Raw genomic sequence first — 18,517 nt, 5'->3', positions numbered from 1 at the left:
AGTTTTATGTTACAGCTGTGACCTTCAGATATCTGAGTTTGTATTTATTTGAACTAAATCATGCATTCATGCTTCACATTATATTTATAACATCAGGTTGCAACATGCATGGTCTTTTTCTGGTGCACCTAGGTTTGCATTGCAACATGCACCAGGCACAAGTTAAATCAAGTTCTTCAGATCAAAGGATCCGTGTAGGCCTGGAGTAGAACAGACCTTCGGCAACCCATGCTTGCCATAAAAGGCGACTGTGCTTGTTGTAAGAGGTGACTGATGGGATCGGGGGGTCAGGCTCGCTGACTTGGTTGACACATATCATTGGTTCCCAGTTGCGCAGATCGATGTTCGTGCTGTTGATCACTGGATTGTCTTGTCCAGACTTGATTATTTACAGACCGGACCATATAGCTGGAATATTGCTGAGTGTGGCGTAAAAAGTCAACTCACTCACTCACTTGAGATCAAAGTCAGTGTATACTTTAGTTCCTGGCATATTTGTACGTAAGTCTGAATCAAACTGTTGGCATAACATTTACATTTATTTATGGCTTTCTTTTCTTAAACACTCAGCTAGCTTAACTTGTAACACACACAAGGTGGATATATGAATACTTGCCAAAAACCTTGAGAAAAATAGGTATCATGATCCTTTGCTATTGGGCAAATCTTGGGAAATAACATAGTAGTGACCAGGATGCTGTTCTGTCTGTGGCCCATCACTGTAGACAGGCAATGCCCTCAGTTCATGTACCTAGTGCACTTGAGCCTACTCAACCCATAGGAGATGTCCAGATCATGGAAACATTCACACAGGGCACTTGTGTCAAAACATCTGCTGTTAATTAGACGTATGAAGATCCAGTGGGAACACAGGATCATATGCACCCCGAAATTTTTGTAATATGGAGGCAATATGATTCATGTGCTTTGGTGCTTATTCTTCTCCTTTTCAGATGGCTCATTTGTGATCCCCCATTTAATAATATGGGGGATATTGTAATCAGCTTGTTTGTCCATCCGTCATTCTGTAATAATTTTTGTGTGTGTGAGCCATAACCCTAACACAAATAGGAAACTTTGCACACATGGCGACATGTTTAACTTGGACTCTGTTGATAGTAGTGTCATTGTTTGGACCATATCTCTGTGACTAAAAAATATTCACTCACCAAAGCTTGCACACACATTGGAGAAGCTTGTCAACAGGCACCTTTTTGCCACTTACAGATTTTTAATTTTCCCTGTTACCATTCCAACAAGTTCCTCTGAAACTGATATGTAATTATTCATAAACTTAGCAAACACATTGTTAAGTTGTCAAATGGTGCCTTTTGATATTTAGAACTTTTCTGAACTATGGCAACAAGATAGTGTCCTTTACCAGATCATATCTCTAAAACTAATGACTATTCAGTCACAAATACTTGCACACACACTGATCAGGGGGTCAGCTGGTGCCTTTTGATATTTAGGGAGTTTCAGAATTTTTCCTTTTACAATAAACTTATCTGTTATTCCTTTTTGTCAATAGCTCTATAACTTGTATACAGACAGGTGGATACATATACCCTCATGAAGCTGGACATAAAACTCTGGTAACCTCCATCAAATGTGTGGCAGTCTCTTGTTGACTCTTATTTTCAGATAGGATGTTGTGTGACAGAACCTGAATGGCTACAAGACACTCCCCCTTGACAGTCTCAATCAAACAAGTTCCAAATTTTATAGTTTGATCTGTTGAATACTGCAAGGTGCTAAGTACTGATGACATGTAAGTGGAAAGGCAGAAGGCGATACTGCATATGATAATGATTTACTGTTATCAACTTAAATCTAAAAAGATCAAATTTCATTGAACCATAATTTGAACAGTCTTACACTGCACAAGTAGCAGTTTCAAATCAGTACTGATTTCCACTGTATAAAGTATAGCAAGATAACCAATATCACCAAGCAGACCAAGCAGCCCATCCATTGCTGATTACCAATCCATGGACGAGGGTGGGGACAAAGATAAACAAAGCAGCCACAAAGGTGGCACAATCTTGATACTGGAGCTTGGGTTGACAAGTGGCTTGACATTAATGCAGTGAACTCATAGGAGGCATGATAGTGACTAGAAAGTGGTGCAATCTTGTAAATTATAATCATGAAAATCGGATGTTAACTCATTAAGCCTGAAAGCCACTTCACTGCTCAACACCTGGAACCGCATGCTGATTGCCTGGATGGCTGTGGCGAGACTAATTAGGGCTATTTACGCCTGATATCCTTGGCAGGTTTCGGAGATTACAGGAAACTGTCTCGTCATACGAGCAAGTCCTGATTGTTTAATTGTTTAATTGCCTTGTAAAGGTATATGTTGAAAGAAAGCAGGAGTGAATACATGTCATATATGTAACGTTTTACATAATTTTATTACACTTTCTCTTGTAGACTTGTGGTGGCGTGTGTATTTTCTTAACACATGTTTGTATTCCTTGTATGTAAGACATACTTAAGCAAATTGTCCCTCTCATATCATTGTGCGAGGTTAAATTGTTCAAAACATCTATGTCAATGGCAGTAAAGAAGAATTTACGCATATGCCTAATAATCTTGGTGCATGTGTATTTTCTTAACACATGTTTGTATTCTTTGTATGTAAGACATAATTAAACAAATTGTCCCTCTCATATCATTGTGTGAGGTTTAAATTGTTCAAAATATCTATGTCAATGGCAGTAAAGACGAATTTACGCACATACCTAATAATCTTCTATAAAAGAAGCGTTTTCGCTGATACCTTGCTAGTATATACTGAATATTTTAAGGTAAGTACTAATAAGCTAATGTGTGACTTACATGGAACAGATTCACTGTTTGTCATTTTGGTTCTTCTAGATTTAACGCAGAAAATATACGTTATCACACGAACATACATGTATGCATATTGTATAATGCATTTCCTTGCACATACATAAGACAAAGGGTCATGGGATGGGCGTCATCACAGTTCCCGAATAGGACGTTTTGTATCTCAGCTGTTCAATATAGTGGCTGATTTGTTATCTATGACCAATCATATCATGAGATACCTGTCACAGAGGAAATGACAGGTGATGGGGCGTGGGCTAAATTTCTTAAGAGCACATTCGGTCACTAGACAGCTTGGATACAAACTGACTATTTGTTTGATCGTTGACCAATCGATATGCTGGATTTCCATTTTATCAACTTTAGCTATCATGAAAACGTTTGTGTATCGTGAACATACATAATTGTAAGGATGCCTGAAATGCAGGACTAACAAGCACTTTGACAAGTTTATTTTTCTTTAAAGCGCTCAAAGCGCTACAATCTGATTATTTTTACCCTGGATAACACAATCCAACCATTGAGTAGAGATAGTATTTATTTGCATATACATTTTGCGCACACTACTTGTACATCAAACATAATGGCTTGCTGAACATTTCAATATAATCTGCACATTGTTACGAATAAATGTCATAATTCAAGTGCATGTATTATAGAATTAAAATAAGTTACACGATACTGATTTATTGTGATGTACACACTTGCAGTTGAATCTCCCCAAATATTTATGAAGATGGGCATACTTGTATTTGTTTTGAAAGCAAACGAATTTCAGAAGATTGACAATGGACTCCACAAAATGAATGAATGAATGATTTAATTTAGAAGAAGGTTTTGTAACCTTGTCACCGTTAATTCAATCAATGCGCAAACATAGTATCTTAGTATTCACTCCCAATGACGAGTAACAAACACTTACCTCCTGTAACAACATCTCATAATCCCCTTTCTCTCAGACATGTGTTCATTTGCCAGTATAAGCCTCCAACATTGCAAACAATTGTTATCAAAACACATTAATAGTTCTTCTGATTAACACAGAAAGTAACCTATCTCGTAAGAAAAGCTAATCTTTGATCATTACTGCTAGATTGATTGAAATAATAGGTACAATATGAATTTAAAAATTTAAAACCCCCAAAACGCGGCTCTTGCTGAATAAGAGGTGCTTTTCAAACCCCCAATACGCGGCTCTCGCTGTGAGAACCTAATTAATTTGCCCCACATATGCGTCTCTTGGCCTTAATGAGTCAAGTTTCAAAGAAGGCAACCAAGGTATGTCACAATACATTTGTTTCTATGTGATTCCTGTTTGTTAAGATGCAGTGAATATAGAGAGTGGAGGAGCCATTGTTTCACTGTATGTCTTCATGTTCCAGCTGCAGATGAAAGGGAGAATGTCACTCTCCACTTTGAACACAAACTTGTCAACTGTGACTTAAAAACTGGGGAGATCATCTTTGAAAAGTGAGTAAATAATGTGATGTGAACAGAACAAGTCTTGTACATGTTCATATCAGTTGATCCTGTGGTCATTCATTCATTGTGGCATAGGCCTTGTGGTTAAAACATTTGCTCATGCTGAAGACCAGGCTTTCATTCCCTGTATGTGTACAATGTGTGAAGTCCAATTATGGTGTTCCCTGCAGTGAAACCAGAATCAACCTCCCAACAGATTCAATACGTCATGACTTCTATACAGAGGTTGCATGCAGGGTGTATTAGGTCACAGCCCACTGATTTGAGTCATGTACCTTAGCTTTTGAGTGAGTGAGTTTATTTTTGAGCCGCACACAAAAATATACCAGCTATATGGTGGCAGTCTGTATAATAATCGGGTCATGAAGAGACAATCCAGGGATCAACAGCTTGAACTTCAGTCTGTGTACATTGAAATACAATGATATGTGTCAACCAAGTCAGTGAGCCTGACCACCTGATCCAGATAGTCACCTCTCATGAAAAGCATGGGTTACTGAGGATCTGTTCTAAGCGGGATCTTCACAGGATCAGGAGGTTCCTAATTGTGAATCTTTGCACATTAACTCCTTGAAATACTGTTTAAAGAGATGTAACCTCAGCTGAGTTAGACTACTGTCCCAAAGTTCACACATTATGAGTCCAAGTAATAAATATGTGCACAGGTGTACAGCAGGTTGCAAAGGGGTTGAGCACCTCCTGAATATGTATGTGCTGTGCACTAATTAAAAAAGCCCAAGATGTGCGTCTTCAGTATGAGCAGGCCACAGACCTGTGTTTACCTGACCATCTTTCTTAATAATTGTTCAGTTGGTTGACCTGTATGCATTCAACAGTCTGGCATGGTCCACTTTAGCCATTGTTACTAACTAGGCAACAGGTGAACAGAAATGAATTAAGATCCAGTGTTCCAAATTCATCAAGTGATTGTGTTGGAAGATTTTTTTTGCATTTTTTGTTACTACATTGTGTGTCATGCCATCATGCCATGTGACAGTGTACAAAACAAGGTGCTGTAACAAATCAATCCTTAAATGATGCAGTCACCTCTACTGAAGAAATATATACAATGATTATGAGTGTTGGTTGGTTCTTGGACAAGATGTGTTTAGTGGATGTGGGTCAGAGCGACATTTTCAGTCAATGGGTTTCCGACAAGGAAAACATGCAGCTTGCTTTTGAAAAAGTGATTGTTATTATGATGGATTGATGTCTTATACAAAGATTTTACAATGCAAAGTGTGTAATTTCAGCACAATACACTAGCACAACACACAGGAAATGGATTAAGTCAGTGGTATGTGTTGTAGTCTTTTTGAAAGGGTTGCTTTATATCTGTGCTTGGGACTCTCTAAAGGATGACAACACTCCAACACTGAAGGTGTTGAAAATATGGGTTTGCCTTTTCTTTGGGGATTCAAAATATGACTTGGTTATAAAGTGTAACCTGGTGACCTGGTTCGCCTTGAGCTTGGATCTGTTCTCCCTCTACAGCACAAAACAACATGTATAGGCTTATTGAAGAAAGAGAAACTGCTTACAACAAAATTTACACAAGAAAAAGCTGTAACTAAACTGACATGTTTTATTATCAACCAGTGTATTAGTGACGCTGTTGGCCATATTGTCATATTATACACAGCAAAAAAACTACATTGTATTCCTTCAGAAAATTCAGGTAAGGGAACAGGTCATAACACACTTGATGCATAAAATGTAAAGCCACAGATATGTTACTGGTGGACATGTGATTTACCATCTTAAGTGTATTGTTTGCACTGTTAGACACAGCTAACTATATATGTAGAAACTATTATTTTTAATATTTTCTCATAGAAGTGGGATATAGAAATTAGCCCTAGTCTCCTCTTAAACCTGATTCAGTTGAATATAACCCTAAATATAGTTTTAGGAAAATTTGATGCAATGATCAGAAACATGTATCATTTTGACAAAACAGATATATTCCAATATAAAGTTATTTTTGTCGCTGTTTTTCTGTGTGCATGCATGGGCGCATTGTAATTGTCTATTAAAACCTAATAGGTGTACATATTTTTAAAAAAATCATCCATCCATAGCAATGAGATATAAATCTTCATGTCATCCATTGAAGATCTCGATAGCTTAGCTTAATGCTATACATATATTGTTGTTTAGCTTGAATCATTTTATCATGGTTCACAAGTTAAAGCTTGTGATTTTCTGTTGGTTCCAAAGTTTGATAAAACAGGGTAAAACTTTATAAACAGTTAATTTTCAATGTACTTTCAGGCCAGATAAAACGAAGGTGAAACAGAAAGTGGATCTAATCCTTGGCAATGATGGCGCCTTCTCAGCTGTGAGAAAAGAAATGATTAGACAGAGCAGTAGGTTTAACTATGCCCAGGAGTACATCCCACACGGGTACATGGAACTGGTCATTAAGCCTACATCATCAGGTGAGGTGAGTGGACAACAGGTTGCTGGAACTGGGTGGTATATAAGTTCAATAATTTCATATCCTGACAATATGCACTAATGAGTCAGTGCTTCAAATTCGCGGTTTAATCTCTTGAAATATACTGAACATCATTGAAAACGCACCACCCCTAAAATTGTGGATTTCTAAGAGCAGAAGTGAGCAATCTATGTAAATTTTACATATTTGTGTAGACCAATGTTTGATAAAGAAAAGAAGCAAAAAACAATCAAGCAAAACAGTGAAGATTTAATGCAGCTGACAATGAAATAAAGATGGGGTCAAAATGGAAAGTCAGTAGCGTGTATGACCCCCGTTAGCAGCAACACAAGCTGTGCAACGTCTCCTCATTGAACGGATAAGTCTCTGAATAAAGTCCTGAGGCACTGCATTCCACTCTTGCTGCAAGGCATTGTCGAGTTCCCCAAGGTTGTTGATCTGCGGACGACGTGCGAGGCGTTGGCCGATGTAATCCCACAAGTGTTCGATGGGTGACAAATCTGGTGACAATGCAGGCCAATGAAGTAGAGGAATGTTGTTGTTAGCCAGATACTGTATCGAAACACGTGCAGTGTGGGCTCGTGCATTGTCATGTTGAAATGTGTGCAGATCTTGATGCTGGTGAAAGAAGGGAACGACGTTGTTCTGAAGAATGTTGTCACGGTAGTAAACGGCATTCACTCTGCCACGACAAAGAATCAGAGCGGTTCTGTGGTGATAACTTATCCCTCCCCACACCATAATGCTGCCTCCACCCCACCGATTGGTTTGCACAACACAATCCTGATGATAACGTTCACCCTGTCAACGCCATACCTGTAGACGCCCGTCAGCATTTCGCAAGTGAAAACGCGACTCGTCGGAGAACACCACACCATGCCAACGTCGTAACAACCACACACGATGCTGTTCAGCCCATTGTCGGCGTTCACGGCGATGCCTGTCAGTCAGGATGGGTCCAACGTAAGGGCGTCGACAACGTGACCCTGCCGCACGGAGACGGCGTCGGACGGTGGAAGCGCTGATCAAACCACGTCGACCCTGGACAGCGTTGGCGGTTCTGGCAGCGGGCAAGGTTCGATCCCGAATATGGCGCCGTACAATGTCTCGATCTTGACGAGGGGTGGTAACACGTGCCTGACCTGGGCGTTGCCGGTCCCTGCTGGTTCCTGTTTGTTGGTATCTGTTAGCAAGCCTCAGAATGGTCGAATGATGACACCCAAATCGTCGTGCAATGTTTCTGCTTGAAGCGCCGACCTGCAAGATACCCAAGGCCTGTTCTCGCTCCTCTGGTGACAATCTTGGCATGGTGAAAAAACTTTACTTACGAAAGTACTGCGAAAATGAGAACGGTTTTGTGCCGAATGCTTTCTGCATGCAATTTGTGCCCTTCGTGTGTGATGTGCATGAATTTTGTTGTTTTCATGTGATGTGTTCGATGATGTGTTCGAACGATCCGTTTTTTACTGTAGAGCGTTATTTACGATCTAGTGTGTTATTATCAAAATTCCCACCATTAATTTTCCATTTCCAAAAGATTCTATTGCCTTATTTCAAAATTTACAGGTGGTGCGTTTTCAATGATGTTCAGTATAGCTAGTCAAGTGTTGACAACCTTTGTGATATCAGCAGTATGTTGATGACAGTTGTGATATCAGCATTCTACAATGTGTTGATGACAGTTGTGATCTCAGCAATGTGTTGATGACATATATTAATCATATGTTAACCAAACTGATTGCGTTTATAACTACACATCTTGGATAACAAGCAGTGTGTTTCTGTTACCAGTTTGCAATGGCTACCAACTACCTGCATATCTGGCCAAGAAATGAGTTTATGATGATCGGTCTGCCTAATCAAGACAAGACATTCACTGCAACCCTGTTCATGCCTTTTGCCATGTTTGAAGAAATCACATCAGAAAAGGAACTCATGGAATTCTTCACAGCAAAGTTTCCTGACTCCATACCGCTCATTGGAGAGTGAGTTGATGTTTTGATTGGGGCCTAACTTGTAGATTCATATCTTTTTGTATGAAGAATCACCTGAACATGGTAATGACAGTGACTAAAATCAATTGTCTTTCCTGAAATTTTTCTACAATTACGTACTTTTAAACTCACAAACAGTTTATTGAAAACAGCATAAGCAACTGGACTGGAAAATGTGGAAGGCTTACTGGCCAGATTACCATTTTCTGTCCCAAATAGGAATGTTTAAAGTCAAATCGTAATGTTCTCTGCAGATACCATGTCAAATATGGTCAGGGATCACCACCACATTTGGTGAAAGAAATAAGTGGATGCCTCACAAAATCTTTGTAGCGATCGAGGATATATTGAAGTGTTATGTGACAGAACACAGTTGTTTGGACATTTCAGGATTCACATCACTCCAACTCCATTATATGTCACTTAATTCGACAGGAGAAGTGCAAAAAGCTAAATTTCACGAAAATCAAATTACTTAAATCTTTTCAGTATGAAAGATTTTTGTCTTTTCAAATCATTCCTTTGGCATCTGTTTTTGTAAGGGTAATGCGCCATACATTTGTGTATTGTGTATTTTTGACATTAGTCTTCTACAACATAAGTTCTATTTGAAATAACTCACAAGAAAAAGTCATTGCATCCTGTTGAAAATAAACATTTGGTTGAATTATGAATCTTGGAAGAGTAAAACTGCTAAGTCAAGACTTATACAACTAGATCATGGACCTATTACTTGTTTCTGAACATTATGTACAGCACAGGAAATATTCAGAAGTTTGGACGTAACTACAGAGAGCACACCGTACAATGTGGAGAAGGACACCTAATACAGCACTGGTAGGAACAGTAGATCTCAGGGAAAGTATGGTTTACCTACATTTGAGACACATTACTGAAACAAAGAGTATCACTACTAATTTAGTTTGGACTTACTTAAAGGCCAATATGCAACACAATGTTCTCACCAGAACATGACAAAAAAACTCAAAAACTGGAAATAAAATTTCCCAATTCAAGTTGCATATAGTTTTAAACTAATGTTAAGGCATAGAGGTGACTTTTGTTTCACAGCTGACTGGGCCAGTGAACAGGAAGAGATTTCAAAGCTACAACAATGTTCAAATACCTCTGAATTCAAATTAAAACACTTATTAAACCAAAATGCTATATTTTTCCCAGTGTGCCTGAAAAAGGCTCTGTGTATAGAATTCAAACAAATTCTGTGTAAAGAATTCTGAACAAATTCATCTCTTACCTTCACAAATCCTAGAAACTTTAACCTATCTGTCTTCCCCATGGCATGAATAAGAGAAAATGCTGCCAACTGTCCCAAAACTATCTTCTGCATCTTCTGTCTCCAGCAGACATCTTTGCCAAGGTCCTCACAGCCACTACCTGAGGTGTGTTCAGAACCGCGAGCACCTGCGCGATTGCCTCCCGTGAGTGCTCGCATGGTTCCTGAACGGATGCGAGGGCTTGCTTACATCAAACCATTTGTGACCAACTCGTGTTATTCCGGGAAAAAGCTTTTTGTCTTCTTGTTGAAGGTTATGGAAAGGGGCGAGTGGTGACGAATGACATTAAACAAGTAAAAGACAAAATGTTATGGATGTCAACTTCTTCTTTATTGTTCACACAACGTTTCTTGGCTGTTCCTCGCCTCTTCGTCGGAGGGATGATAACTAATGATGATGATTTGGATGGGTTTGTTTTTTCCATTAAACATGGTCGCCATCTTTGTTAGCTTGGCGAGGCAGCTGTGAGGATGGTTTGCGGGCACTCGTAGGTGTTCGTTGGGGCACAGGCATTCAGGATTGAGCGCTTGCGGGCATTCACAGGCACTCGCGATTCTGAACACGCCTCTGTTCACAGCAATGTTGATGTGGCATGCATTGGTGTGGAGTTTAGATCATAAGTTACAGGGGATAACTCACACTGTTACCTGATGCGCTACAAACATCCTTGGTGCTGGGAATACTTCATACAAAATTCTCTTTGTCTTGACTTATTCCGTGTAATCTTTACCTACTTTATAATATTCTGTTTTTGTATTATATATCTTCTTTTTTCTTTTTGTCACTCAACTATTATCACAGAAACTGGGAAAGCATACTGTGTTCACACAAACTTTTATATATTGATATCTTTTGTGTGATAGGTGATCTTCTGGAAAAAAAATAATTTATTGGTAAATTTATGTCAATGGAGTGAAATATTTTGGATTTTTTAATGAAAAGGTTAAAATGTTAGTTCCCATATGACCAGCATTGAACTGTATATCTCCTAACAGGAATATACTTTGTTTTCAGTAACATTCCCTAATGTATGAAATTCCGGGATAGCATCCTAACATATGAAAACAGTGTAATTTGTGTAAATTGTCAAATATAAATGAGATAAAGAGAGAAGAAGATAGATGTTCTGAAGGACATTTACATGATCAAGATTTTTTTTGACATTTTTAGCGACAGCCTTCACAGTGGTTAAGAACATATTTTATGCACAGTAGGTTGTCAAGAAATGAGGGTATTAAAAACATATATATAGATCTACAATTTAAAAAAAAACCCTGCTTGGTACAAACTAAGCACTTGATGAACCTCTGGATGAAAAACTAACTTGCACCAATGTTATCACTTGCTTTATACTTGCCGTGACAATTTGCAGGTACCAGCCCTGATGTCTGGGTTTTTGGCTTATTTCATACCCCATGTAATATCATGATCTATCTGTATTACAGAGATGCATTAAAGAAAACCTTCTTCAGTGGTAAAGGTTTGCCAATGGTGTCTATCAAGGTAACCTTATCATTATCAAGCAAATGTCAAGGTCATTATTAAATATAAGTATTTGTGGGAAGTACATGAACTGTTAGTATTTGTCATCCTGGGTAATGTGTTGTGTCTTTTTCAAGATGCCCGTCATGGTTAGAGCTTTGAAGATTTATTTGCCAGCATAAAGATAAAATGTCGTTGTTATGTTAAAAACTATTTAGAAATTGAAAAGTTTGAACTAGCTGGTTACCACTGATTGTCATTTTTCGGGTTGAGGTTATGCAGATAAATATTGAATTCCTGATTACCAGTGGAAACCTCAGCTGTTGTTGAAATGATGACAGATGAAAATGTCTGCCAGGTCATGAGATTATTTCTAATTATTTGTGACAATGTGTTGATATGATAACAGCATTTACAGTTGGCTGCTTCAGAAGCAATATGTTTTACAACTGATGTGGTTATCAACAATCAGCAATCTACACAATCTGCAGTGCTTGAATGAGTATTACTGATAAGCATGCAATTATACTGATAAGATCCCATCAGTCTTGCTGTGGCAAGGTTTATGTCCACATCAATGTTTCAGTGCTCACCGTACCACTTTGGCGACAAGGCGCTACTCATGGGAGACGCTGCACATGCCATGGTGCCGTTCTATGGGCAAGGAATGAATGCTGTAAGTTCTTGTGAATGATGCCAACCCCCCTTAAAATTTATACACAAAGTATATGACACATCTGCATATCACATATACTAAATGATGAGCACCTATAGTACATGGGTACAAAATCAATGACCAATACTAGCCCTCCAGAACAAAATGGGTGATCACCTCTTAAAATCATTGTCAGCCCCCACCAGCCATAGATTATGAACAGTCCCTTAACTATGTTTTCTTTTTTGCTGCTTTTAGCAATATTCTAGCAACATCGCAATTGGGACACCAGAAACAGGCTTCACACATTGTACCCATGTGGGGAATCAAACCTGCGTCTTCTGCATGACAAGCAAACACTTTGACCACTAAGCTACCTCAGATTCTATTATACAGTGAGACCCATATAGAAAACATATAAACTGTGTGGTATCTACAAAAAGAGACAGATGTTTGTCACTAATGTCACTGATGTCCCCTGTTGCTAGAAATAAATGAAATATAATGTATTTACTAGCTTTTATACCCCTTTCACACTTAAAGCTGATTTAAATCTATGCAAAGTAATTCCCCAAGTTCCAAATACACTTTTTTATCTTTAGCATGTTACAGCTTGACTGCATCAATACAAGAAACCAGCATTTTGATCTGTCTGAATGGATTAATCTGGGTACTTTTTGATAGCAGCCTAAGATTTATGCTTCTTCAAAGAAATGGAAAGTCAGGGGTGTACTGATGTAGAGTAAGGGTGTACTGATGTAGAATCAGGATGTAAGACACAGGATGTACTGATGTGGAGTCTGGGTGTACTAATGTAGAATCAGGATGTACAGATGTAGACACAGGATGTACTGATGCAGAGGCAGGGTGTACTGATGCAGAGTCAGGGTGTACTGATGCAGAGTCAGGATGTACAGATGTAGACACAGGATGTACTGATGTAGAGGCAGGGTGTACTATTGCAGTATCAGGGTGCACTGATGTAGAGTCAGGGTGCACTGATGTAGAGTCAGGGTGTACTGATGTAGAGTCAGGATGTACAGATGTACACACAGGATGTACTCATGCAGAGTCAGGGTGTACTATTGCAGTATCAGGGTGCACTGATGAGTCTGGGTGTGCTGATGTAGAGTTAGAGTACACTGATGTAGACTCAGGGTGTACTGATGAAGTCATCACTCATCAAGTGGGGCAGTGGGATAGCCAATTAGTTAAAACATTCGTTCATCATGCTGAAGAAACATGCTTGTTTGATTCCTCACATGGATAAAGTATATGCAGCCCATTTCTGGTGTCCAGCACTGTAATATTGCTGGAATATTGTTAAGAGTAGCATAATACTCACTCACTTACTCATTAGTTGTTTATATATCCAGTAATGTAATTTTCCTCACTGCCCATGACATCTGGTTATACATTTTCTTTCAGAAGTTTTCCAGATACATATTTATGTGACTATTAACCTGTTCCAGGGTTTTGAAGACCTGCTGGTATTTGATGAAATACTGGACCAATGTGACAATGACCTGTGTAAGTAGGACATGACCTGTGTAAGTAGGACATGACCTGTGTAAGTAGGACATGACCTGTGAGATGTGAAACATGTTGATGATGGAAACAACAAAGTGGTGAGCTAGTGAAGCCACCATCTGTTGAGTCAGTATACAATTACCATCTGGTGAGCATCTGGTTAGTCAGTACAATTACCATCTGGTGAGCATCTCATAAGTCAGTACAATTACCATCTGGTGAGTCAGTACAACCTGCTTCTGGTGAATCTGTACAATCACCATCTGCTGAGTCTGTACTTCCACCTACTCTTGAGTCAGTGCAACCACTATCTGATGAGTCAGTACAGCCTCCTTCTGGTGAGTCTGTACAACCACCTTCTGATGAGTCTGTACAACCACCATCTGATGAGTCTGTACATCCACCTTCTAGTGAGTCAGTACAACCACTATCTGATGAGCCTGTTGAACCACCATCTGGTACATCAATACAATTACCATCTAGTGAGTCATTACAAGCACCATCTGGTGAGTCTGTACAACCACCATCTGATGAGTATGTATATCCACATTCTGGGGAGTCAGTACAAACACTGATACAGCTTACAAATTGATGATCCAGACCAGATTATTTACAGACTGCTGTCATATAGCTGGAATATAGCTGAGTGCGGCGTAGAACTAACCTCAAACCAAACGTCAATATTCTTGACATGTGCTTCAAACCACAAACTTAAGAACTCTACCATCAACTTTGAAGAGTTTTAGTGACGTTTTTATGATTTACATGATATTTTTATTGTTATTTTACTTATAAAGAATATAACACTCAACACCATTTTCTATCCAATAGTTATAAAATAGTTCTGTACAAATTAAAATGACATTTAGAGAACATGAAAAATGTCATTGCTACACTACTAAATGGTGAGTGAATGCAATCACCATGTAGTGAATCAATACAACCATATTATGGTGTGTCTGTGTGATCACTAGCACCTCCTCATGGAGTGTCTGCATGATCACTATGTGATGAGTCAGTACTCTAACTTTCTGGTGAATCTGTACCATCCCCCATGTAGCGAGTTGGTACTGTTTGCTGTCAATGCAAAGAAGTTGTAGTGTGTCAGAACAATGTCCCTAACTGGTGTGAGTAGACTGAAGCAGATTTCCTAAACTTTTTCTGATAGATTAATAAAACTTGGTACACATATCATGCATGATCCCTAGATGTGCCTTTTGGGTGTTAGACCCAAATATGAATTTTGGTTTTTGTGGTTTCCATGGTAACATTACTTTGGCCATGACTGTGATTGATGATGAGGATGTCATCTTGTCAGGAGCAGATCTTCACACTATACATCCTAGCTTCATCAGCTTCATCCTTGTATTTGCCTTGTGGGGATTAGATCAACATATGAATTCTATTTTTTTGTGATTTCCATGGAAACACTACTTAGGCTGTGGCTTTGAGGATGTCATTTTGACTGGAGCAGATCTCGAAACTGTAACTTTACTAAACTTGGTACATATGTTCACAACGATCCCTAGATGTGCCTTTTGAGGATTGTACCAGTGTGTGAATTTTAGTTTTTTGTGGTTTCCATGACAAGAAGTTTGACCTTGGCTGAAATTGATGGTTGTGCTCTTTTTCATTCACTACTCTTCCCCAAATTTTGCACATGGATAGGCCTGGTGGTAAAGTAGTGCCTTATGGTAGATTTGGATTTCTGAATAATATGATTTTGCACTTCCATAGCAACAGGTTTGACCTTGACTGAATTTGGTGATAGTGGGGTTTTTTTCAGAGCAAAACTGAAAAACCTTAAAATACTCCCCTTCCACTCTGCCATATGCACACCAAAATATAGGCATATTGTTATCATAGTTAGTAGACATATTTATGATGAGTATATTTATGACATTGTCTTTCTTTTGTGAAAGGGAGAGAAGATGTAGGCTAGTACATGTGCAGTGCATGACAGTGATACAATGATTCTGTGGGCGGGACATGCCTTGTCCATACATGCTGATACGAGTCAAGTGTCAGGTCGACGCTCATCTTATCCTTATTTGCCAGTAAATCATGTTAGAGTAAGGTGTGCATCTATAAATGTGTCATGACTTTGTTTTTGTATTACAGCTGCATCTATTGAACAGTTCACAAACTTCAGAAACATAGACGCTCAAGCTATCTGTGATCTTGCCATGTACAACTACATTGAAGTGAGTGATTCTCTGTTCTCATGTTTGTGCCATTGATGTCATTAATATATGTATGTATGTGAAAAATATATGCCTAAAGTAGACATGTTACGTTTACTAAAAGGAAAATTCCAGTAGCCTTGAAATCTATCCCTTTTTGCCTTGTTCACTTTCTGCCACGATCCCTTAAATCCTCAACTTGTAGGCCTCATAACACTGATCACATCAATTAATTAATTTTTAGTAGTCAGTTGCTAGGTTCATATACAAACTATAATTTGTTCATCATAAAAGATAATAGAATATCTCACAGATGTGTCTACTGATATCAAATATATCAACACGAGTTGATAGAGTAACAAATATCGAGGCTTGCCAAGGATATTTTTACTTTTATCAACGAGTGTTGATATAATTTATATCAGTAGACATGAGGGTGAGATTCTAGACAGTAGACATGAGGGCTAGATAATCAGGAAGCTCTAAAGCTGATATGTACTTGTTATTTGAACAATGTTACATAGTGACAAATGAATAATTTTCTGTCATCTGCTGCACATTTGGGAAAGATAAGAGGCATTTTAGAGATAAAGAGATTGACAAGTGTAAATGGCAGCAATCAGTGTCAGATCCAGGACTTTATTTTGGTCCATGAAGATCCTGTTTACACCGGTTTCACTGTGCATGTTTGTGGCTACTTTGAAATATGCTGTATAGATGCCAAACAAGTGTTGTAAATATTTCAGATGAGGAAGTCTGTGAACTCACCACTGTTCCTGTTGAGGAAGCGGATTGATAATTTGTTGTATACACTCTTCCCGAAATCCTGGATTCCATTGTATACCATGGTGAGACCATTTATGACATACTCATACTCTCTAATGACCAATAGTGAATGCTTGTACCATAGTGAGTTCATGTATTCAACAGTAAGACCATATATAACATATTCCTTTTCTCTATTGGCCAAAGATTACTCTTTGCATCATGGTGTGATTGCGTACTTTATTATGGATTACATACTGTATCCCAGTAAAGACAGTGATGATTATGCTCACAGGGGCTTGTAATGCTAAAAACTACTTCTGAGATATGTACTGTCACTAACAGGGTCTTAGCACTATGTAAGAGGATCCTTTTATGTAGTGCTAAGACCAACAGTGCTGTGATTATGTTCAACTTCCAAATTTAGGCCTGGACTGAGAATTCTGGATACAGAATGATCACACATGTTGGTCTTCCAGGGGTTTGACGTAATGGGAGATGAGATTCAAGAGTTAACTCCCTTTATCTAACTTGGCTCTGCTTTGAGGCAGTTGATTCTGGAATAGAGTGTTTGTAGCACCTTCCTGATTTTTATTTATAAATCTAGTACTAGTCTTTCCTATAGTACACCACTGGTCCTAACTGTCATGTAAAGTCTGTTACACTTGGAACATTGTGACACATTAAATAGCACTGTCACACAACGTCTGGTACCTTTTCTCAACATACACTTTCAGACACTGCATTGGACACACTGTATACTGCATGTTATGCACAGTATATTGCACCTGATGTACTTTAGACTGCATGCGATGCATGGCAGATTGTGTGGATCATTGCCATCTCACATTGGTGCAGACAGCATTATGTTTCGTATCATATTGAATAAATACTTTTTTCCTTTACAGTTGAGTGTTCATTTAGAGTCAGTTCATGAATGCCATAAAACAGGCTGTTGCCCAACCTTTTAATGTAAAGACTGCCTGAGTCAGTATCAGTATTATCAGATGTGTATGTATTCGCGCTATAGTCCATCCCATCTACATCAGGCCCTCCTAAGTAATTGAAGGAATTACGGCAAATTTGAAGGAATTGCATCTCAAATGTAAACACAGTCAGCCCACTCACGAAACAATTGCAATGAATTCGGTAGTTTAGCGGTAATAACAGAAACACAACGGGCATATTGGAAGCAATGTTGGTAATAGTTGAAACACGCTCGGCCATCTTTGGAGATTTCCTGGCTCCATTCTGTGATTTGTAGGTCGTGTCCTGAAACTCACTCATGAAAACATGGCGTGACTAGGAACACACGCGAGTTTTGTTTCTAGTTTCTACTTGTAAGTCATGCCCCAGGAGGTTGTTTACGTATGAACATAAGAAACCTCCGGTCTTTTCCTACAAAAAGAATCTGTAACTCTGACAACACCTCATACCTAAACGCATTCAACACGGATGGTCAGAAACAGTAGAAACTAAAAACAAAACTCACTGAGACGGATGCTCTTCCTAGTAACACCATATTTTGATGTGTGACTTTCAGGATGCGAACGACAAATCACGGAACGGAGCTGAGAAATCTCTGACGATGGCCTAGCGCGTTTCAAGTATTACCGACATAGGGCTGTTGTGTTTACGTTCTTACCGCTAAACTACCAATATCGCTGCAATTGTTTCGTGAGTGGACTGCATTTGATTACATTTGAGTTGCAATTCCTTCAAATTTGCTGTCTGGTCATTTACCAATGAATTTGTAGGTTCTATCAAGGGCACAGATTGTGTACTGCACACTAGGGGTTGCGACAACACAGAGA

General features: G+C 38.8%; 1 protein-coding gene across 3 annotated transcripts in view; it reads left to right on the top strand.

Annotated features, from left to right (window-relative positions):
* LOC137293990 (kynurenine 3-monooxygenase-like) overlaps window positions 1-18,517 on the top strand; it is a 34,939-nt gene that overhangs the window by 11,433 nt on the left and 4,989 nt on the right. For all 3 annotated transcript variants that reach the window (XM_067824899.1, XM_067824900.1, XM_067824898.1), the window contains exons 5-12: window positions 4,239-4,326; window positions 6,613-6,784; window positions 8,591-8,784; window positions 11,534-11,591; window positions 12,157-12,246; window positions 13,698-13,755; window positions 15,877-15,959; window positions 16,685-16,786. In XM_067824899.1, coding sequence (XP_067681000.1) covers window positions 4,239-4,326; window positions 6,613-6,784; window positions 8,591-8,784; window positions 11,534-11,591; window positions 12,157-12,246; window positions 13,698-13,755; window positions 15,877-15,959; window positions 16,685-16,786 — 845 coding nt within the window. The remainder of the gene's footprint in view (window positions 1-4,238; window positions 4,327-6,612; window positions 6,785-8,590; window positions 8,785-11,533; window positions 11,592-12,156; window positions 12,247-13,697; window positions 13,756-15,876; window positions 15,960-16,684; window positions 16,787-18,517) is intronic.

The sequence above is a fragment of the Haliotis asinina genome, chromosome 8 (genome assembly GCF_037392515.1).
Source record: "Haliotis asinina isolate JCU_RB_2024 chromosome 8, JCU_Hal_asi_v2, whole genome shotgun sequence".
Taxonomy (NCBI): domain Eukaryota; kingdom Metazoa; phylum Mollusca; class Gastropoda; order Lepetellida; family Haliotidae; genus Haliotis; species Haliotis asinina.
The sequence above is the reverse complement of the archived record's forward strand: the minus strand, read 5'-3'. Positions and strand labels throughout refer to the sequence as shown.